This window comes from Rhinoderma darwinii, chromosome 1 (genome assembly GCF_050947455.1).
Source record: "Rhinoderma darwinii isolate aRhiDar2 chromosome 1, aRhiDar2.hap1, whole genome shotgun sequence".
NCBI lineage: Eukaryota > Metazoa > Chordata > Amphibia > Anura > Rhinodermatidae > Rhinoderma > Rhinoderma darwinii.
In genome coordinates, this window is record NC_134687.1 from 259,797,084 (window position 1) to 259,816,845 (window position 19,762).

The 19,762-nt window shown below is 44.2% G+C and overlaps 1 protein-coding gene across 2 annotated transcripts in view; it reads right to left on the minus strand.

The window, feature by feature from the left end:
* REXO1 (RNA exonuclease 1 homolog) overlaps positions 1-19,762 on the minus strand; it is a 296,453-nt gene that overhangs the window by 37,673 nt on the left and 239,018 nt on the right. The window contains exon 15 of one of the 2 annotated variants that reach the window (XM_075863706.1): positions 7,224-7,395. The exons of the other annotated variant lie outside the window; for it this stretch is intronic. Coding sequence (XP_075719821.1) covers positions 7,375-7,395 — 21 coding nt within the window. The 3' untranslated portion in view covers positions 7,224-7,374. Of the gene's footprint in view, positions 1-7,223; positions 7,396-19,762 lie in introns of those variants that run through there. 2 annotated transcript variants of the gene reach the window in all.

The window sequence follows — 19,762 nt, forward strand, 5'->3', positions numbered from 1 at the left end:
TATGGACCTTTCAAAAGTCACTTCAGAAGTGAACCGGTCCCCCCCAAAAAAAATAGGCTTTTGAAATTTTATTAAAAATGTGAGAAATTTGTGCTAAACTTATAAGCCTTGTAAAGTCCTAGAAAAATAAAAGGAAGGTTCAAAAAACGATGCCAATATAAAGTAGATATAGGAGAAACGTTAATTAGTAACTATTTTTAATTAGTAACTATTTTGTGTGGTATAACGGTCTTACAAGCAGATACATAGAAAGTTAGAAAAATGCTCATTTTTGCAAATTTTCTCTGGATTTTGGTGTTTTTCACAAATAAGCAATGAATTTAAAATCAACCAAATTTTCCTTCTGACATAAAGCACAATAGGTCACAAGAAAACAAACACTCAGAATTGCTTGGATGGGTGAAAGAACTCCAAAGTTATTACCACCTAAAGTGACACATTATTTGAAAAACAGATTTGAAAAATGAGGATGGACAAAAGTGGTTGCAAAAGGAAAGGGTTAATGCATGTAATTGGAACCAATTAAGTATTCACATGGAGCAGGAAAAAAAAAATATGCAGATTTGAGTGAATGCTGGGTATTTTACTTCCACAGAATGTCTTATCTGTTTATGACTGCTTTGCAAAGGTGAAATCCATGTCCAGCTCCACATGCAGATTCTGCCACGGTTGTAGGCTGGATACACACACAGCGTTCTGCAACGTTTTGTTTCCCTAAGTACCAGTTCACACTGAGTTTTTTTACACGTTTTTTGACACGGAAACCAAGTCGGAAAAAGTGCCAAACAACGGCCGAAAATGCCTGCCATTGATTTTAATGGGAGGCGGAGGGCGCTTAAGTCTCTGGCCTCCCATTGACATCAATGGAAGGCAGAGAAAGCGTATTTCGCTGAGTTTTATGCCCGCAGCGCTCAACGGCCGTGCGTGCAGGCAGAGGAAAATCTGCCTCAAAATTCCAAACGGAATTTTGAGGTAGATTTTCCTCCTGCAAAAAAATCCGTGTGAACCCAGCCTAAGGGTATGTTCACACGGCGGGGGTCCGTAACGGCTGAAATTACGGGGATGTTTCAGCCTGAAAACATCCCCGTAAATTCAGCCGTACCGGCATGTGCAGGCGCTTGAACGCCGCGTCAATTACGGCCGTAATTAGCGCTGCTATTCATTGGAGTCAATGAATAGCGGCTCCAATTACGGCCAAAGAAGTGACAGGTCACTTCTTTGACGCGGGCGTCTATTTACGCGCCGTCATTTGACAGCGGCGCGTAAATATACGCCTCGTGTGAACAGACAAACGTCTGCCCATTGCTTTCAATGGGCAGATGTTTGTCAGCGCTATTGAGGCGCTATTTTCGGGCGTAATTCGGGGCAAAAACGCCCGATTTACGTCCGTAAATAGGCCGTGTGAACATACCCTAACACTACTACGGCTAGAGGTTACTTTAAAATCTATAGTCAAATATTGATAAGTATACATACACAATAGTAGCATTTTTATTTTTATTTCTTTTTTACAAAATGCTGCATGCGCTGGTTAAAAATGGCAGAAAAAAAATACATAATGTTACCAAATGAAAGATCTTAAAATGCCATGAAAAACGCTTGATACGCTTGGCTTTTTATTTTTTACAAGCATTTAAAATGCTGCAAAAATGTTGTTCATGTCTCCTTAATTTCCAAAACAAGTTATCGATGTACAGTATGGGAACATAAACTTACAGATCCAATGTAGTGAGGGAGGGACACTATAGTAATACTGGGGATTGAGTACTACCGTTGAGGGGTATGCCTTCTGAATAGAGTTAAGCAAACCGATTCGGCACAAATCGGATTCGGTCCGAATTTCCCAAAAGTTTCGGATACGCCGAAATCCGAACCTTTTGCAGTTCACACCGCACGGATTGGCAAAATGATGGCCACAAGTTTATACATTACAGAAAAACGAGCAAAGAGTTTAAAAAAACACCCAAAAAAACCAAAACACACTTCCCCTTCCTTGTCTCTCGTTGCGACACGTCCCTGCTGGCCTATTGATGTAGTTTTGTCCCAAGAGACCACAGCAGCCATTTACAAGCTGTAGGGGTCACATGGGACAACGACATCATCTCAGAAGGCCAGCAGGGACGCGTTGCTACGGAAGACCAGGGAAGGGTGCCCCGTTTAACATGTCTGACTCTCTAATGTCTTCTAGAATTGTATCCAAGTTGGATACAGTCATAGAAGACAGTCAGACAGGGCAATTGGGACACTTGCGATTTGCAACAAATTTATTTAGACCATAATCGAATTTTTGGGAAATTTTTCTCAATTTTAATTCAGACTTTTCTTAGGGTGTGCGGTACAGTTTTGCCTCGGTTTTTGTCGCGAGGCCGAAAACCGAATTGAAAAACATAGTTTTCAGCACGATTTTACAAATCGCAGCAGAGCGCATGCATTTCTTTGATGCGGTTTTCGGCCACACGCCAAAACCGCACTGTGTGAATACACCATTATTGCCATTTTTGAGATTCAAGTGCATTATACCCCCATGGTAATTAGTACAATTGCTGTTTTTTAGTCACCACGCCACTTAAAAATAGAATAAAAACTGATCAAAAAGCTGCATGCACCCCATGAAAACTACAATGAATTCCTCAAGAGGTCTAGTTTCCAAAATGGGGTCACTTTTGGGGGGTTCCCAATGTTTTGGCACCACAAGACCTCTTCAAACCGGACATGGTGCCTAATAAAAAAGAGGCCTCAAAATCCACTAGGTGCTCCTTTGCTTCGGAGGCCGGTGCTTCAGTCCATTACCGCACTAGGGCCACATGTGGGATATTTCTCAAAACTGCAGAATCTGGGCAATAAGTATTAAGTTGCGTTTCTCTGATAAAACCTTTTGTGTTATAAAAATATTTGTATAAAATGGATTTTCTGACAAAAAAAATAATAATGTAAATTTCACCTCTACTTTGCTCTAAATTCCCGTGAAACACCTAAAGGGTTCATAAACTTTCTAAATGCTGTTGTGAATACTTTGAGGGGGTCTAGTTTCTAAAATGGGGTGTTTGATAGGGGTTTCTAACATATGGGCGCCACAAAGCAAGTTCAGAACTGAACTGTAACCTAAAAAAATTAATAAATTAGGCAATACTTCGCTTTTTACATTATACTGATAATGAGCTGTGCCCACCCCAACATGACCCCAGTTTTGACCGTTTGTATAAACGGAGACGGTTTTCACAAGCATACACCCCAGAGAAGTGTATTTCTATTGATGAGTCCTTGGTAGATTTTAAAGGGAGGGTTCAATTCCGCAAGTACCTGCCGGGTAAGAGGGCAAGGTATGGCGTGAAGATGTATAAGCTGTGTGAGAGTGCATCAGGGCATACCTACAAATCTAGGATATATAAAGGGAAGGACACCAGTAGTCAACCCCCATAATGCCCCCCCCCCTTACTGGGAGTTAATGCAAAAATTGTGTGGATTTGGTGCACCCACTGGGGGGGTTACCACCTCTACCTGGATAATTTTTATACCAGCGTCCCACTCTTCAACTGCCTCGCTTCCAGAAGTCCTGCGGCATGCGGCACTGCTAGAAGAAATCGGAGAGGCCTCCCTAAGACTCTGCAGGGCAAACACTCAGAAGGGGTGAGAGCAGGGCACAATCTAGCAGCAACATATTGTGTGTCAAGTACAAGACGAGAGATGCCACACCAGTACCCATGTACCAGTAGGAGGTACCAGTACAGAGACCCCCAAACCAGACTGCATCCTGGACTACAATAGGTACATGGGAGGGGTGGACTTGTCCGATCAAATCCTGAAGCCCTACAGCGCCATGCGGTGTGGTATAAGAAGCTGGCCGTGCACATCATACAGATGGCATTGTACAATGTATACGTGCTACGTCGATGTACAGGTCAGACGGGAACTTTCCTGGAATTTCAAGAGGTGATTATCAAGAACCTAATCTTTAGGGACCAAGGGGCACCCAGTACTTCTGGAAGCGGGGCTACACACATCGTACCAGGGCAACACTGTCCAGGAGAAGTTCCCCAAACTGGCAAGAAGTGAAAAAGTCAAAAGAGGTGCAAAGTCTGCTATAAGAGGGGGATAAGGGAAGACACAATATATCAATGTGACGCGTGTCCCGAAAAACCAGAGCTCTGTATGAAAGAGTGTTTTAAAATTTATCATACATCCCTTGGTTTATAATTTACCCCAATTTTACTTACCCTGATGTACTCCGCGCAGCTTATCCCCCTCGTCTTTCCCTTCTGAGCCCTGCTGTGTGCCCAGGCAGCTGATAACAGCCACATTGAGGGTATTGCCGTACCCGTGAGAACCAACATTACAGATGAATGCCTCAAGGGTGTAGTTTTTAAAACGGGGTCACTTCTTGGGGGTTTCATATGTACTGGTACCTCAGGGGCTTCTGTATACATGACTTCGAACCAGAAAATCCCCAGTAGGCCAAATGGTGGTCCTTTCCTTCTGAGCCCTCCCATGGGCCCAAACGGCAGTTTATCACCACAAATGGGGTATTGCTGCACTCTGGACAAATTGCGCAACAGAATGGGGTATTTTATTTCTTGTGAAAATAAGAAATTTTCTGCCAAAACTACATATAATTGGAAATAATTAATTTGGTTTTAAATCCCAGCCCAATTCAAATAAGTTCTGTGAAGAAACTATGGTGTCTAAATGGTCACCCATAAATGAATTCCTTGAGTGGTGTGGTTTCCAAAATGGGTTCACTTTTGGTGGGTTTCCATTGCTTTGATACCTCTGGGGCTCTGCAAATGCGACATGGCACCCGAAAACCAAACCAGCAAAATCTGCACTCCAAAGAACACACAGCGCTCCTTCCCTTCTGAGGCCTCCCATGGGTCCAAACGGCAGTTTATCGCCACAAATGGGGTATTGCTGTACTAAGGACAAATTGGGCAACAAAATGGGGTATTTTGTTCCCTGTGAAAATAAGAAATTGATAAAAAAATGATATCTTATTGGAAAAAAATTAAATTTTTTTCATTTCATAGCCCAATTCAAATAGGTGCTGTGAAAAAAACTGTGCGGTCAAAATTGTAACAACCATATTTGAATTCCTTGAGGGGTGTAGTTTCCAAAATGGGGTCACTTCTGGTGGGTTTCCATTGCTTTAATACCTCTGGGGCTCTGCAAATGCGACATGGCACCCGAAAACCAATCCAGCAAAATCTGGACTCCAACAAACAGATGGCGCTCTATTCCTTCTGAGCCCTCCCATGGGCCCAAACGGCAGTTTATCACCACAAATGGGATATTGCCGCACTAAGGACAAATTGGGCAACAAAATGGGGTATTTTGTTCCCTGTGAAAATAAGAAATTTTGATCACAAATGACATCTTATTGGAAAAAATGCAATTTTTTTTATTTCACAGCCCTATTCAAATAGGTGCTGTGAAAAAAACTGTGCTGTAAAAATGGTAACAAACCATAAATGAATTCCTTGGGTGCAGTTTCCAAAATGGGGTCACTATTGGGGGATTCCTACTGTTTTGGCACCTCAACACCTCTTCAAACCTGGCATGCTGCCTAAAATATATTCTAATAAAAAAGAGGCCTCAAAATCCACTAGGTGCTTCTTTGCTTCTGGGGCTTGTGTTTTAGTCCACGAGCACACTAGAGCCACATGTGGGACATTTCTAAAAACTGCAGAATCTGGACAATACATATTTAGTAGTATTTCTCTGGTAAAACCTTCTGTGTTACAGAAAAAAAATATAATAAAATTGAAATTCAGCAAGAAAAATTAAATTTGCAAATGTCACCTCCACTTTGCTTTAATTCTTAAGAAATGCCTGAAGGGTTAAAAAAAACTTTCTAAATGCTGTTTTGAATACTTTGAGGGGTCTAGTTTTTAAAATGGGGTGTTTTATCAGGGTTTCTAATACATAGGCCCCTCAAAGCCACTTCAGAACTGAACAGGTACCTTAAAAAAAAAGGCTTTTGAAATTTTCTTAAAAATATGAGAAATTGCTGTTTATGTTCTAAGCCTTGTAACGTCCAAGGAAAAAATACCCCATTTTGAAAAATACACCCACAAGGAATCCATCTAGGGATATAATAAGCATTTTGACCCCACAGGTGTTTAATACATTTAATTGGATACATTTAATATACATTAATACATTAGAATTGGGCCAAGATTTTTTTTTCCCCAATAAAATGTAGAATTTTTTACTTTCCCCAAGGACTAAAAGAGAAAAAGCATCCCAACATTTGTTTCTCCCGAATATGGCAATACCCCATATGTGGTCAGAAAATGCTGTTTGGACACACTGCAGGTTTCAGAAGGGAAGGAGCGCCATTTGGAGCTCAAATTTAGCTGGAATGGTTTGCGGAGGCCATGTCGCATTTTCATAGCCCATGAAGGGCCAAAACAGTGGATAACCCCCAAAAGCGAATCCATTTTGGAAATAACACCCCTTAAAGAATTTATCTAGGGGTATAATGCACATTTTGACCCCACAAGTTTTTTTGCAGAAATTATTTGATTTAGGCCGTGAAAATTAAAATCGAAATTTTTTCCCAAAAATTTAGGTTTAGCTAAAACAAATTAATTTCCACAAGGACTAAAGGAGAAAAAGCGCCCCAAACATTTGTGAAGCAATTTCTCCCGGATATAGCAATACCCTTATATGTAGTTGGACACACTAAATTTGGGATATAGCACACACGACAGGGCTTAGAAGGGAAGGAGCACCATTTGGCTTTTGGAGCTCAAATTTAGCTGAAATGGTTTGCGGAGGCAACGTCTCAATCGCAGCCCCGTTCTAATGGAGGACATCAGAGATGATCTGCACCCTTAACCCTTTGAATGCCGTGATAAACACTGAATGCAGTCTGAACATATTTTCTGTTATCTAAGTATGCCCTAATAACTGCCACCCGTGTACGATTAGTAAACAGGCTAATGTACTGGTATATATATATATATATATATATATATATATATATATATATATATATATATATATATTTGCCAGTACATTACAGTTAAAGAAAAAATTTAAATTAAAAATTAAAAGTTAAATATCCCCCTACTTGGTTTATAAAAGAAGAAAAAAAAGTTAAATGCAAACAAAAATAAATGTTAAATATAAATGAATTCAGAAAAAAAACCAAAACCTACAAATGCACATTTTTGCCAATAAACTTTATTAAATATAATTTCCAAAACAAAAAACACATATTTGGAATTAACACAACTGTAACAATACATTTATAGCATCATTTATGATAATCGGTGTCTGAAGTTAAATAAAACAAAAACTGTAGTGGAACTGCTTTTGTTCTGCTTTTTTGCCAATATAAAAATTAATATAAAATTAAATGCTTATGAATGGCACCTACATGAAGTATAACTCATCCTGCAAAAAAATAAAGAACAAAAAAAAAAGTTATAAACACAGAAATATAAAGAGGAAAAATAAGAAAATTATCTGGTTCTCAAGGCCAAAATTAGCCTGTTCTTCAGGGGCCTAAGTATAGTTATTCTTTTTGATAACCTTTAACCACTTCCTGACCAGGAGCTTTACCCCTTTTCCTGACCAGGCCCATTTTTAGGTTTTAGCCATATGCCAATTTAAAAGCAAATTGTTGTTCTATTATTTTTCCAACCTACATGTATTTGGTCTTGTTTTTCTCAGAACATATTGGGCTTCCATATTGTGTAAAAAAAAAGTAGATATATTTTACTTTTTTTTTTTTTAAATATGGAAGGAAAAATGAAAAATAAAGTTGATAAAAATGTGAATGTGTGATTTTAGGTGATTTTTTTTTTTTTACATCTGGTGCATGCCACTGGGTAAACACACCTGCATACATATTTGGCAACTTCTACCGACATCAATGATACCAAATACGTGTGCATTTCTTACACGCTGGGCGCAAGGTGTCGCTTACAAAGAAGGGTGCGCAAACTGGATTTTAGAGAAAAAATTTCCAAAGCTGGTTCGCCGACACCATACGACCATTACAGATGTTGTGGCGTTTCCAGTCCACAAAAACTGATGGCCTAAACTCAGGATAGGCCATCATCAATATCTGATAGTCACCCCCATCGATCGGCTGGTTTGAAGGGGCCACATTTCTTATAAGAGCACTGCTTCCACTTAATTTCCTTTACCGCTCACACTGTGAATCGCAGATACACTGGTAGCGCCAGTGAACCGCCGCTACAAGTGTGTCCACGATTCACAGTGTGAGAAGTAAAGGAAACGAAGGGGAAGCGACGATGGTACGTTCGTGGCCAAAACAGCTGATCGGCGGGGCTGCGGGGAGACGGGTCACCACCAATCAGATATTGATGGCTAAGGCTCTATTCACACGACAGGGTCCGTGACGGCCGATAAAAATGGCCGTTTTGCATCCGTTCCGGGCTGTGCTTCCATTTTCAACGGCCGATTTTGAAACGTTTTTCATAAGTTGTTTTTCCTGTCCGTTTTAAAATCTGATGAATTTAATTTGAAAATATTTTGCCACACACTTCCCTCTGTAGAAATGCCACACACTGCCCTCTGTAGTGCCACACAGCCCCCCCTTGTAGGTAGCGCCACACAGGCCCCCCCCCTTGTAGGTAGTGCCACACAGCCCCCCTGTAGGTAGTGCCACACAGCCCCCCTGTAGGTAGTGCCACACAGCCCCCCTGTAGGTAGTCACCCCCCCATAGATGGCACCCCCCCTACCTTCCTGTAGCGGATGGCTCCAGGAGAAATCCCTCACTTCACTGTCCATATATTGACAGTGAAGTGAGGGATTTCTCCTGGATAGGAATCCCCGGCCACAGCGGTGGGGATTCCGCTTCAGAAGTCCCTGACGTCACGGTGTCCATATATGGACAGTGAAGGCAGGGACTTCTCCTGGAGCGGAATCCCCAATCCCCGGCCACAGTGTTGCCGAAGCTTTCCTCCTCCTTACATGCACTTTGAGAAGGAGAGAGAGCGAGCGACAGAAGACACAGCCGTCACTCGGAAGTCATTCAAATGATGGCCGTGTATTACCCGACCCCATAGACTGCAATGGGGCCAGGAGAACGGCCGAAAATAGGGCATGTCCCATTTTTTGATGGCCCGGTTTACCGGGCCGTGAAAAGATCGGTCGTGTGAGTAGCCCCATTTGGGGTCTATTGTTCCTACAGCGGCCGTGTGACGGACGTTTTTTGAACTGCCATCACACGGCCAGGAAACCCTGTCGAGTGAATAGAGCCTTATCCTGAGGATAGGCCATCAATTTTTGTGGACTGAAAACCCCTTTGACACCCCAAAAATGTTTTTTTTTTTTATAGAAAGCAGACCCCAAGGTATTAACGACATATCAAAAATTTCATCGACTTGCCTTGTACTGTAATCCGCTGCAGACTTTGCCTGCACAAATCCACAGGTAAAATATGCAGTGAATCCGCCACATCTAACGTCACCCTTAGGGTATGTTCACACGCACTACTTACGGACGTAATTCAGGCGTTTTACACCGCAAATAATTCAAGACAATGTGGTTGCGTTGCGACCTGCAAGTAACTGCGACACGACAGTTTGGATTTCTTGCAGCTGTCATGTCTTGCGCGTTGCGACACAACCACATTGACTTATTACATACATTACACAGAGTGAGAAGATGCAACTGGTGATCGCTGCGATCACCTGACCAGAGACCACTTTGAAGCTCGTTGATACAGCTGTCTAGACAGCTGTATCATGGAGCTCCTTACAGTCAGCGCATAAGAGCTGCTGGGAGGAGCAATGTGACCGCTTTGACACGCTGTCTGTAGCATCCATGGCCAGGGGCTGTCGGGTTTACTCACCTCACGACGCCCGCAGCCATGGATCCGTGAGCGCTGGTCCCCATCTCCTTCCTAGGAGACACCAGCGCTCACTTCCGCTCCGGTCAACGGTGTGTGCGCACACTCGTGCCCGGTTTTAAATGGCCAGCGCACATGTGAAACAATCCTCATCATCAACTACACATGATTTCCTAACTATAAGAAGGCCCCAGCGATTCTGATCCTTGCCCGAGCGTTGTTAGTTTATCCCAAGTCTGTCTTGCAAATGGTCCCTTAGTGTTTCCCGTTCCAGTTGTTACCCGTGCCCTGTAACCTGTTCCTGTATCCTGTGCTGTTCTTGATCCTGTGCCTACTAGTGTTGGAGTCGTGTCTACTGCACCTGCTGTCATTTGCCATGTCCAGTGTCCTACTGCACCGACCTCCATCTGTGATGAAGCCACAGCCACTGTCTGGACTAGTTCAGGTACCCGTGTTTTACGAACTGCTATAGACTTTTGTATAGACTGTGACCTGGTCAGCTGCCTCTCCGCTACGGCGGAGCGGCCTAGTGGGTCCACATACCCTGTGATCGTGACACTGTCACAGCGATCACGTGACCGGAGACCACACTGAGCAGTCTCCGGGTGAAAGCTCCGTGATATCAGCTGTCTCTAGACAGTTGTATTACAAAGCACCTCAGTCGGCGCGTAAGCGCTGCTGTTAGGAGCAATGTGATCGCTGTGACAGGTTGTCACAACGATCACATGACCGGACACCACGCTGAGTGTCTAGAGACGGAGCTAAAGGCCGCCGGGGAGCGGCAAACCTGCTAACTCTGCAGGACGTTCTGGAACGGCCATGCAGAGTTCATTGTGGACCGCCCGGACGTTTCTAGTCTATGGGCGGTCCGGAAGTGGTTAAAATACAGTTCCGAGGGGGCGTGGCTTAGCTATGGAGCCGTGAGCACGCGATCTGGGGGAGCTCCGCAACAGCAGCTGAATACCAGCCATTTATCCCGGGTAAACCCGGCAGGCGATGCCAGGAAAACGTAGGGGAACCTGCCCTGGAACTTCCCGGTCCTTACCTCACTCCTCTGGCCGCTGTAAAAGTATGGAGCGCTTCCTCTCCTCCTCACAAACGGTCGCGGACCCGCGAGCAGCAATGGCGGACACATTGCCGACACATCCGGCCACAGACTTCGGCTCCCTCTCCTCCTGCTCCCCTGTTGAAGTCAGCTCATGCGGTCACGACTGCCGACACCGTGCCTCCCTGCTGCAGCACCCAGGATGCGGTAAGCTCTGTCTCTCCCCTCAACATGTCCTCAGTGGGAGATTTACCCATTATTATACCACACACATATGCCCCTGAAGTACAGGCTGGGCCATCTGGCTTACATGCTGACCTACAATTACTGAGGGAGATGATACAAGCCCTCCCCACCCGGCAGGATCTTGACACTCTGGTGACCAGGGTTGAGCAGGCACATCAGCAAGATATAGCTGACCTGCGTCAGGACGTGGTCAGAATAGACTCTAGGGCTCTTACATCTGAAAATACTGTGACTGCTATTGACTCCAGAGTATCTGCTTTGGAAAGAGCTGCCACGGACACTAGAACACATTTACAATCCTTGGCGCTTCAGCTGGATGATCAGGAGAACAGAGGACGCAGAAACAATGTGCGTCTGAAGGGCCTTCCAGACCTCGGCCCACGAGACGAGCTGGCGACTAGAGTTTCTATTATATTCAACAAGCACACTAATCGACCGCCAGAAGCGACCTTCCTCCTGGACCGTATTCACAGAGTTTCGCGTCCAGGACCGCTCGATCTGTCTTCTCCTCGTGACGTACTATGTCGCCTACACTATTATACCGACAAAGATGCAATTATTCGGGGTGCTTGGTCACATGGTCCGGTCTCAGTTGAAGGAAGTACGGTTACTATATACCCTGATGTCTCCCCACGGACACTCTATATGAGACGGCTTCTACATCCTCTGCTTGAAAAGATCAAATCTGCAGGCGCCACTTATAGATGGGGACACCCGTTCCATGTTGTCGTTAAGAACAACTCTGACTTCTACCTCCTGCGCCACTCCTCGGATCTTGAGGGCCTATTTCGTTTTCTTCAGATCGAGCCTTTCCCAGTTCCGGACTGGTTAGCTCTGGACAGAATTGAACAACCTCAACGTCGTCGCCCCAACAGACCTAGCCAGCCCATCCGAATCAGATCCATTACGGGAGCACCACATCTTCCGTTGATCGACCTCTCCCGCCGGGTCCCGCCTGAGGCCTAAAAGAGGACATTCACGCTAATATCCTTTTACTAGTCACTGTTTTACTAGGCCGCCTGCAGCATTGTCGTTCAAGGGACTCAATGTCGCCAAATGTTATTTTGTCCATTTAATGCTTTGCTATGCACCTAACAAGGCTCTCTTGCAACCAAATGTTTTACCCAGCTTTTTCATAAGATACCCAGGTTTCTTGTATAAATATAGTTGCTGCTACAAGTATCTACCTAGCCCTCAGGAAATGCGGGCTGTTTATACCGTATTAGTTTAAGTGTCAATTATAGACAGACATAAAAGTGGTTAGTGTCCGAAGATGATTATAGGGCGTGTTACCACTTGCAGCTCATGAGGCACTTAGCCTACTGTTACCTCCCTCATTCCCTCCCTCTTGATGGTTCGATATACTAGACAGCTGATTGCGATGTGGTTTAGGGGGAGTCTCATGATTTTTCTAGCCTGTTTCTCCTGTATTTTTTAAAAAAATGCGGCATCTGCCAGGTATACACCTGTTACATGGCAATTTTTCAAATCCTCTCAACAGCTACGAGGACGGTTTTATGTCTGATATGCGGTTGTAGCAGCCTTTAATACTTATCGAGAAGGGTGCTGCAACTCTATAGGTTGTTCATAAGAGGTCATGGCTATTAGCACAAGATTTCTATTAACCTGCCTTGGGCTATTAGAAAATGAGAGATGCACGTCGGTTCTATCAATGTTTGGGCCTCCGTCGCCTCCCCCTGGGTAGGCGACGGAAGAAATGTATTACTGTTTGATGATTATGTTTGCGGTCCGGGGCTCCCCACCGTGGTTTTGCAAGTCCCCACAAATCTAACAACCTTCCTTTACAGGTTTTCGTACCTTCTAGGAGTCGGCCTTCGGGCCTCTTTCTTGTGTACCGTCTCAGTCTCTTTCTTTCTTATCCTTACTTGTCCTCTTTTCGTCCCTTCCTTCGCCTTCCCCTTCCTCTCCCCCTTCATTGAACCCTAGGGCAGACATGACGCAACACACACAAACAGACCTGATAATAGGCTCCTTGAATGTCAAGGGGTTAGACAGCCCTGGAAAACGATCCATACTTTTCAATTTGGTGAAAGGCAAACATATACAGGTGGCGTTCCTTCAAGAGACGCACCTATGCCAGCAAAAACCTTTCAAACTCTCTAACGCATGGTTCCCCAATGCATACCATAGTTTTTCTCCGGACACGAAATCCAGGGGGACAAGTATTTTGATCTCCAGATCTCTCATTTGGGAATTCAAGGGGTCTCGCAGTGATGGATTGGGACGGATGCTCTTGATCAAAGGAGCTATTGACTCAAGTATACACCTTTGCCTCATTTTATATACCTAACTCCGGTCAAGGCACAGCCCTTGTTGGCTTTCTGAACGCTCTGGAGGAGTTTGGGGAGGGTACCATTGTTCTGGAAGGGGACTTCAATGTAGCGCTAGATCCCACTCTAGACACTTCCGTAGGTTCTTCATCATTCTCGAGTGCACAGCTGCGCCGCATTATGAAATCATTTAACGAACACCAATTAGTGGTCACGTGGCGGCTCCTACATCCAGCAGATAGGGACTTTTCTTTTTACTCCGCAGTACACGACAAATACTCGAGAATTGATCTTTTCTTCGTCAAACATCACTCGTTACACTCTATACGCTCTGCCGACATTGACTCGATTTCCTTTTCAGATCACGCTCTAGTCACCTTGACCCTCTCGCTACATTCCCCTCTATACCGACAATCTCAGTGGAAATTAAACCCAACGCTTCTTTCGGATTCAGTTATTGCAGATATTCAGCGCAATATGGCTGACTATTTCGCAACTAATGTCACTGAGACCACCAATCCTCGCATTATTTGGGAGGCTCATAAATGCGTGATCAGGGGTATATTTATCAAACATGGAGCCCGTCTGAACAGGGAACGGGCGTTGGCCACGGTCCGCTTGCTGTCCGAGATTGAGATCCTTGAGATCTCACACAAACGTTCCCGTGACCCGGAATGTAGGATTGCCCTCCTCCGCAAAAGAGAGGAACTGCGTACCTTACTGATGGCCCGAGCCAAGGCTACACCTTCTAAATGTAAACGTCACTATTATGAATATGGCAACAAAAGTAGTAGGTCTCTGGCTAGAGCCTTGCGTATTCAACAAACCCAGAATTACATACCCTCTATAGTATCCCCCTTACAAACACGGCTTTGTTTGCCGTTGGATATTGCCTCTGAATTCCGGGATTTCTACGCTGCTCTGTATACTACAGACTCTACTAATCCGTCTGTGGCATCCCGTGAATTCAGGTCTAATATCTCTACTTCCATTGCAGATTCTGGTCTACCCGTCCTATCGGAAGATAATATCTCTAGCCTGGAAGAACCACTTACTACGCAAGAACTCTCATACGCTTTAAAACATTCCCGAATAGGCAAGGCACCTGGCCCAGATGGATTTACAATCCAATATTATAAAAAGTTTCTGACGGCTCTGGGTCCGCATTTCCTAGCCTCCTTCAATTCCTACTCTGCCTCCTCCCCCATCCCTCCCGATGCCCTTAGGGCTCATATTGCGGTGATCCAAGCCTGGGAAAGACCCTACGCAATGTGCTAGCTACAGACAAATATCCCTCCTCAATACGGATATCAAATTGTTTGCCAAGATTTTGGCGGATCGTCTTGCACCACTGATTGGAGGAGTTGTGCATACAGACCAGGCAGGGTTCATGGCAGGTAGAGAGGCACGTGACAATACAACTAGAGCCATCAATCTTATCCACAAGGCCAAAATCTCCAATGTACCCCTTATGCTTTTATCTACGGACGCGGAAAAAGCATTTGATAGAGTCAACTGGACCTTTATGGAAGAAACCCTTTCACGTCTTGGCCTTGGATCCCATATGATGGGCTGGATAATGTCCCTGTACTCATGCCCACCTGCCCGAGTTCGAATGAATGGACTTCTCTCAGAGGAATTTTCTATACACAATGGCACCAGACAGGGCTGCCCCCTCTGACTCTTGATCTTTGTACTGACACTAGAGCCCTTTTTACGCCATATACGTGCGAACCCGGATGTGAAGTGACTAGAAACGAATACCTCAGCTAACAAGGTGGCTGCTTATGCGGACGATCTGCTTTTTTTTCTGACCAATCCAACCATCTCCCTTCCTAATCTCATGCGGGAATTCCAACGCTTTTCAAGTTTATCTAATTTTAAAATTAATTTTTCTAAGTCCGAAGCCCTGAATGTTTCTCTCCCACCCCATCTTACGGCGGCCCTGAAACAATCTTTCAGTTTTAAATGGACTCCGACAGCTCTGAAATATCTCGGGATTCACTTATCAGCAGATCTGAGAGATCTTTCAACTGAACTTTCCTCCACTCCTTGCTGAACTTAAGGCAGACTGCACCAGATGGTCCAAAGGCACCTTTACATGGATGGGTCGCTGTTCCATCTTCAAAATGAATGCACTTCCCAGGCTACTATATCTATTTCAGACGCTTCCCATAGCCATCCCGACACAGTTCTTTAAAGCGGTCAATTCTCTTCAGATTGCGTTTGTTTGGAATGGTAAGACTCCGCGACTCTCCCGCACACTATTGTGTCGATCCAGGGCATCGGGAGGGCTTGCACTCCCTGACGTCCGCACCTACTACATTGCATCTCATCTTGCTCGGGTAGTTGATTGGTGCAGACATGCAACATTTAAGTCTTGAGTGATCCTGGAGCAGAGTTTCTACTCTATTCGATTATCGGCTCTCCCTTGGCTACACCGTAGCCAACTCAGACATCTCCACCATCACCCTACTATAGGCCCAACACTAGTATGCTGCTCTCTCCCTTCGGTAAGGACATCTTGCTTGCCACTCCCTTCCTTAATGTTTCCGATACTGGGCAATCCATCCTTTCCCATTAGCATGACGGACCCAATTTTCCGTACATGGCAGACCTCGGGATGGTATCGTGCAGATCGGTTCTTGACAGACGGTGAATGGCTCTCTGTTGCGGATCTGGCCCAGATTCCTGATCTTCCTCCGTTGGGACACTGGCGTTCTCTGCAACTACGACACTTTTTAGCCTCTATCTCAGCTCCTACGTCCTACCAAGTGGTCAAGACCCCACTAGAGATCCTCTGTACAGGCTCTGATTTGGCTAGACATACATTGTCCGTAATCTATAAAATCCTTATGGATCCCCCCGATATGCCCACCCCTGCATACATTTCAAAATGGGAAGAGGATCTGGAGATATCCCTCTCTCCCACACAGGGCAGCGTATACTCCTTATGGCTCAAAAAACTTCCATATGCTCAAGATACCAAGAGGCAAGCTTCAAACTACTCTCGCGCTGGTATAGGACCCCAGCCCGCCTACATAGCATCTTCCCCACAGCGTCCCCTATGTGTTGGAGATGTGGGCAAGACATTGGTACCCTCCTTCACACCTTCTGGTCATGTCCCCTCCTTACCCCATTCTGGGAAGGCATAAAACGGGTGATAATTGAGGTCACAGAGACAAGTATAACTCTTCCTCCTTCATCACTGCGACATCCCAGCGAACATATATAAGCGCTCGCTGCTCCACTTTCTAGTGATGGCAGCACGTCATTGCATCCCACTACATTGGAAGGATCCATCTCCCCCCACGCTATCCCTCTGGGTTTCACAGGTTAACGACATCATGCATATGGAGGACTTGACATCCGTTATTCACGACTCAAGCTCCAGGTTTTGTCAAACTTGGTCCCAGTGGATAGTTTTTCAGGATTCAGACTCCTATAAAGACATCATACGAGAGCCACATTCCTTTAGTCAGTCTGAATAGCACCTCAGCCTTTGGGATGCTGTGGAGGGTCCCCTCCTTCTCCTTTCCGCTTTGACTTTCTTCATTCTCTAGCTTGGGAACTCAGCTCCAGCCTCACTTTGGAGATCTGAGATCCCCTTTCATTATCTTCTCTTTTTCAATCAGAACACTAATGTATAACATTGTATTTATGCTTTTTGTACATTGTCGGAGTATGTACTCTAAATGTGCAATGCCTTGTTTTATGTACCCTTTATGTTACAAAATGGACCTCTTGGGTCAACAAAATAAAGAATTTCCAAAAAAATAAAAATACAATTCCGACACACATAAAAAGTAGATATGTCAGCAAGTTCTCTGACTTCTTGCCTTTTCATATCTGTGTCGGAGGCTCTGTTAGGCTGGGTTCACACAACCTATTTTCAGACGTAAACGAGGCGTATTATGCCTCGTTTTACGTCTGAAAATACGGCTACAATACGTCGGCAAACATCTGCCCATTCATTTGAATGGGTTTGCCGACGTATTGTGCAGACGACCTGTAATTTACGCGTCGTCGTTTGACAGCTGTCAAACGACGACGCGTAAATGGACTGCCTCGGCAAAGAAGTGCAGGACACTTCTTTGCCACGTAATTTGAGCTGTTCTTCATTGAACTCAATGAAGCACAGCTCAAGATTTACGAGTGTCTCAGACGGCTCGCAAAATGCGAGGAGGAGCATTTACGTGTGAAACGAGGCAGCTGTTTTCTCTTGAAAACAGTCTGTCTTTTCACACGTAAATGACAGCAAGCGTGTGCACATACCCTAACTGGTAAAACCATGGATACCCTGACCGAAAACCAATAAAGTCAATGAGTTCCACAAGGAGCGGATTGTGTCAAACAACGGAAGCGGCGCTTCCGGTATTTTCGTTGTTCTGGTACTCTGGTGGAGCAGAACAGAATCACCGATGCAGATGTGAAAAGGCACTAGAGAGGGGGGAAAAAAAAGCCACCATTATAAAAAAAAAAAAAAAAAAAAAAGCCATGAATCGACACCGTGTTCCAAATTATTATGCAGGTTAAATATGATTAGGATTTCAGTTAAATGATAATTTAGGTTTTATTTTTTCAAATAGTGTTTGAGATGGATACCAGACATGAGAAAGAAAACAAACAATCAGGCTTGTTAATTATATTGCCAGCTGATCTTGATTAAAGGGAAAGTTACTTAACCACCCCACGTAGATTAACGGGTTGCATCCCTGGTCCTTGTGCCTGCAGCCCGTTAATCTACGTGTGCACCTAACAGAGCAGACCGGAACTCCCCGCAGCACAGCATCTCCCAGCACAGGCTGCTGCTAGCAGCCTTAGTACTGGGGGAAAAAAATCCGGTCAGATCACCGCCGTGATCCCCGCCGATTAACCCCTTAAATGCGTCGGTCAATAACGTCCGCGGCATTGAAATAGCTATAGCAACATCGGCACGATGCGGCGCGATTGCGGGGGCCGATTGTTGCTATGGCAACTGGAAGCCTAACAAAGGCATCCGGTCTGCCATCTATGGAAGGCGATTAGGTCCAGAGACAGGACCTAATGTGCCCCCTGTCAGCGTGAAACGGACAGGTATAATACCCTGCGATACATAAATATTGCAGGGTATTATAACAACGATCCAACAATTGGATCTTCAAGTCCCTAGTGGGAATTAAAAAAAAAAAATGTTAAAAAAAAACTTACACAAAAAATGTACAAAAGTAAAGAAGTAACATTTCTAAATAAAATGTAAAAATTGCCCTTTTTACCTTATAAAGTCCTTTATTGGAAAAAAAATAAACTATGCATAATTGGTATTGCCACGTCCAAAACGGCCTGAACTATAAGAATATAATGTAATTTATCCCGCACGATGACCGCCATAAAAAAACTATACTGGAATCGCTATTTTTAGAAACTTCAGCTCCCAAAAAAATTCATAAATAGGGATCAAAAAGTCGCACGTACCCAAAAATGGTACCAATAAAAGATACAGTTTGTTCTGCAAAAAACAAGCCCTCACACAGCTTTCGTGATGGAAAAATAAAAAAGTTGTGGCTCTTAGAATATGGCGCGACAAAAACGAAATAATTGTTCAAACAGTTATTTTTATCGTGCAAACAACGTAAAACATAAAAAAAACTATATACATATGGTATCGCCGTAATCGCATCGACCCACAGAATAAATTAAATATGTAGTTTATAATGCACGGTGAACACCGTAACAAAAAAGAATAAAAAACATTAGCAGTTTTCATGGCCTAATTAACCTAAATTCAGCAAAAAACCTATGGGATCAAAATGCTTACTATACCCATAGATAAATTCTAATTAGGGCTGTAGTTTTCCAAATGGGGTCACTTCTGGGGAGTGTCCACTGTTTTGGTCCCTCAGGGGATTTGCAAATGCGACATGATACCCGAAAACCAATCCAGCAAATTTGGGCTCCAAAAGCCAAATAGCGCTCCTTTGCTTCCAAGCCCTGCCGTGTGTCCAAACAGCCGTTTATTACCACATATCAGGATAAATTGCTTTCCAAATCTTGGGGTGCTTTTTCTTCTTTATTCCTTGTAAAAATTGATAATTTCTAAGTTTTATTGGAAAAAATATAGATTTTCATTTTTACGGACTAATTACACTAAATTCAGCAAAAAATCTGCGGGGTTAAAATGCTCACTATACCCCTTGATAAATTCCTTGTGGGGTGTCGTTTGCCAAACGGTGTCTTTTTGGGGGGTGTTTCCACTATTCTGGCCCCACGAGACCTCTTCAAACCTAACATGGTGCCTAAAATATATTCTAATAAAAGGAGGGCCCCAAAATCCACTAGGTGCTCCTTTGCTTCTGAGGCCTGTGTTTCAGTTCATT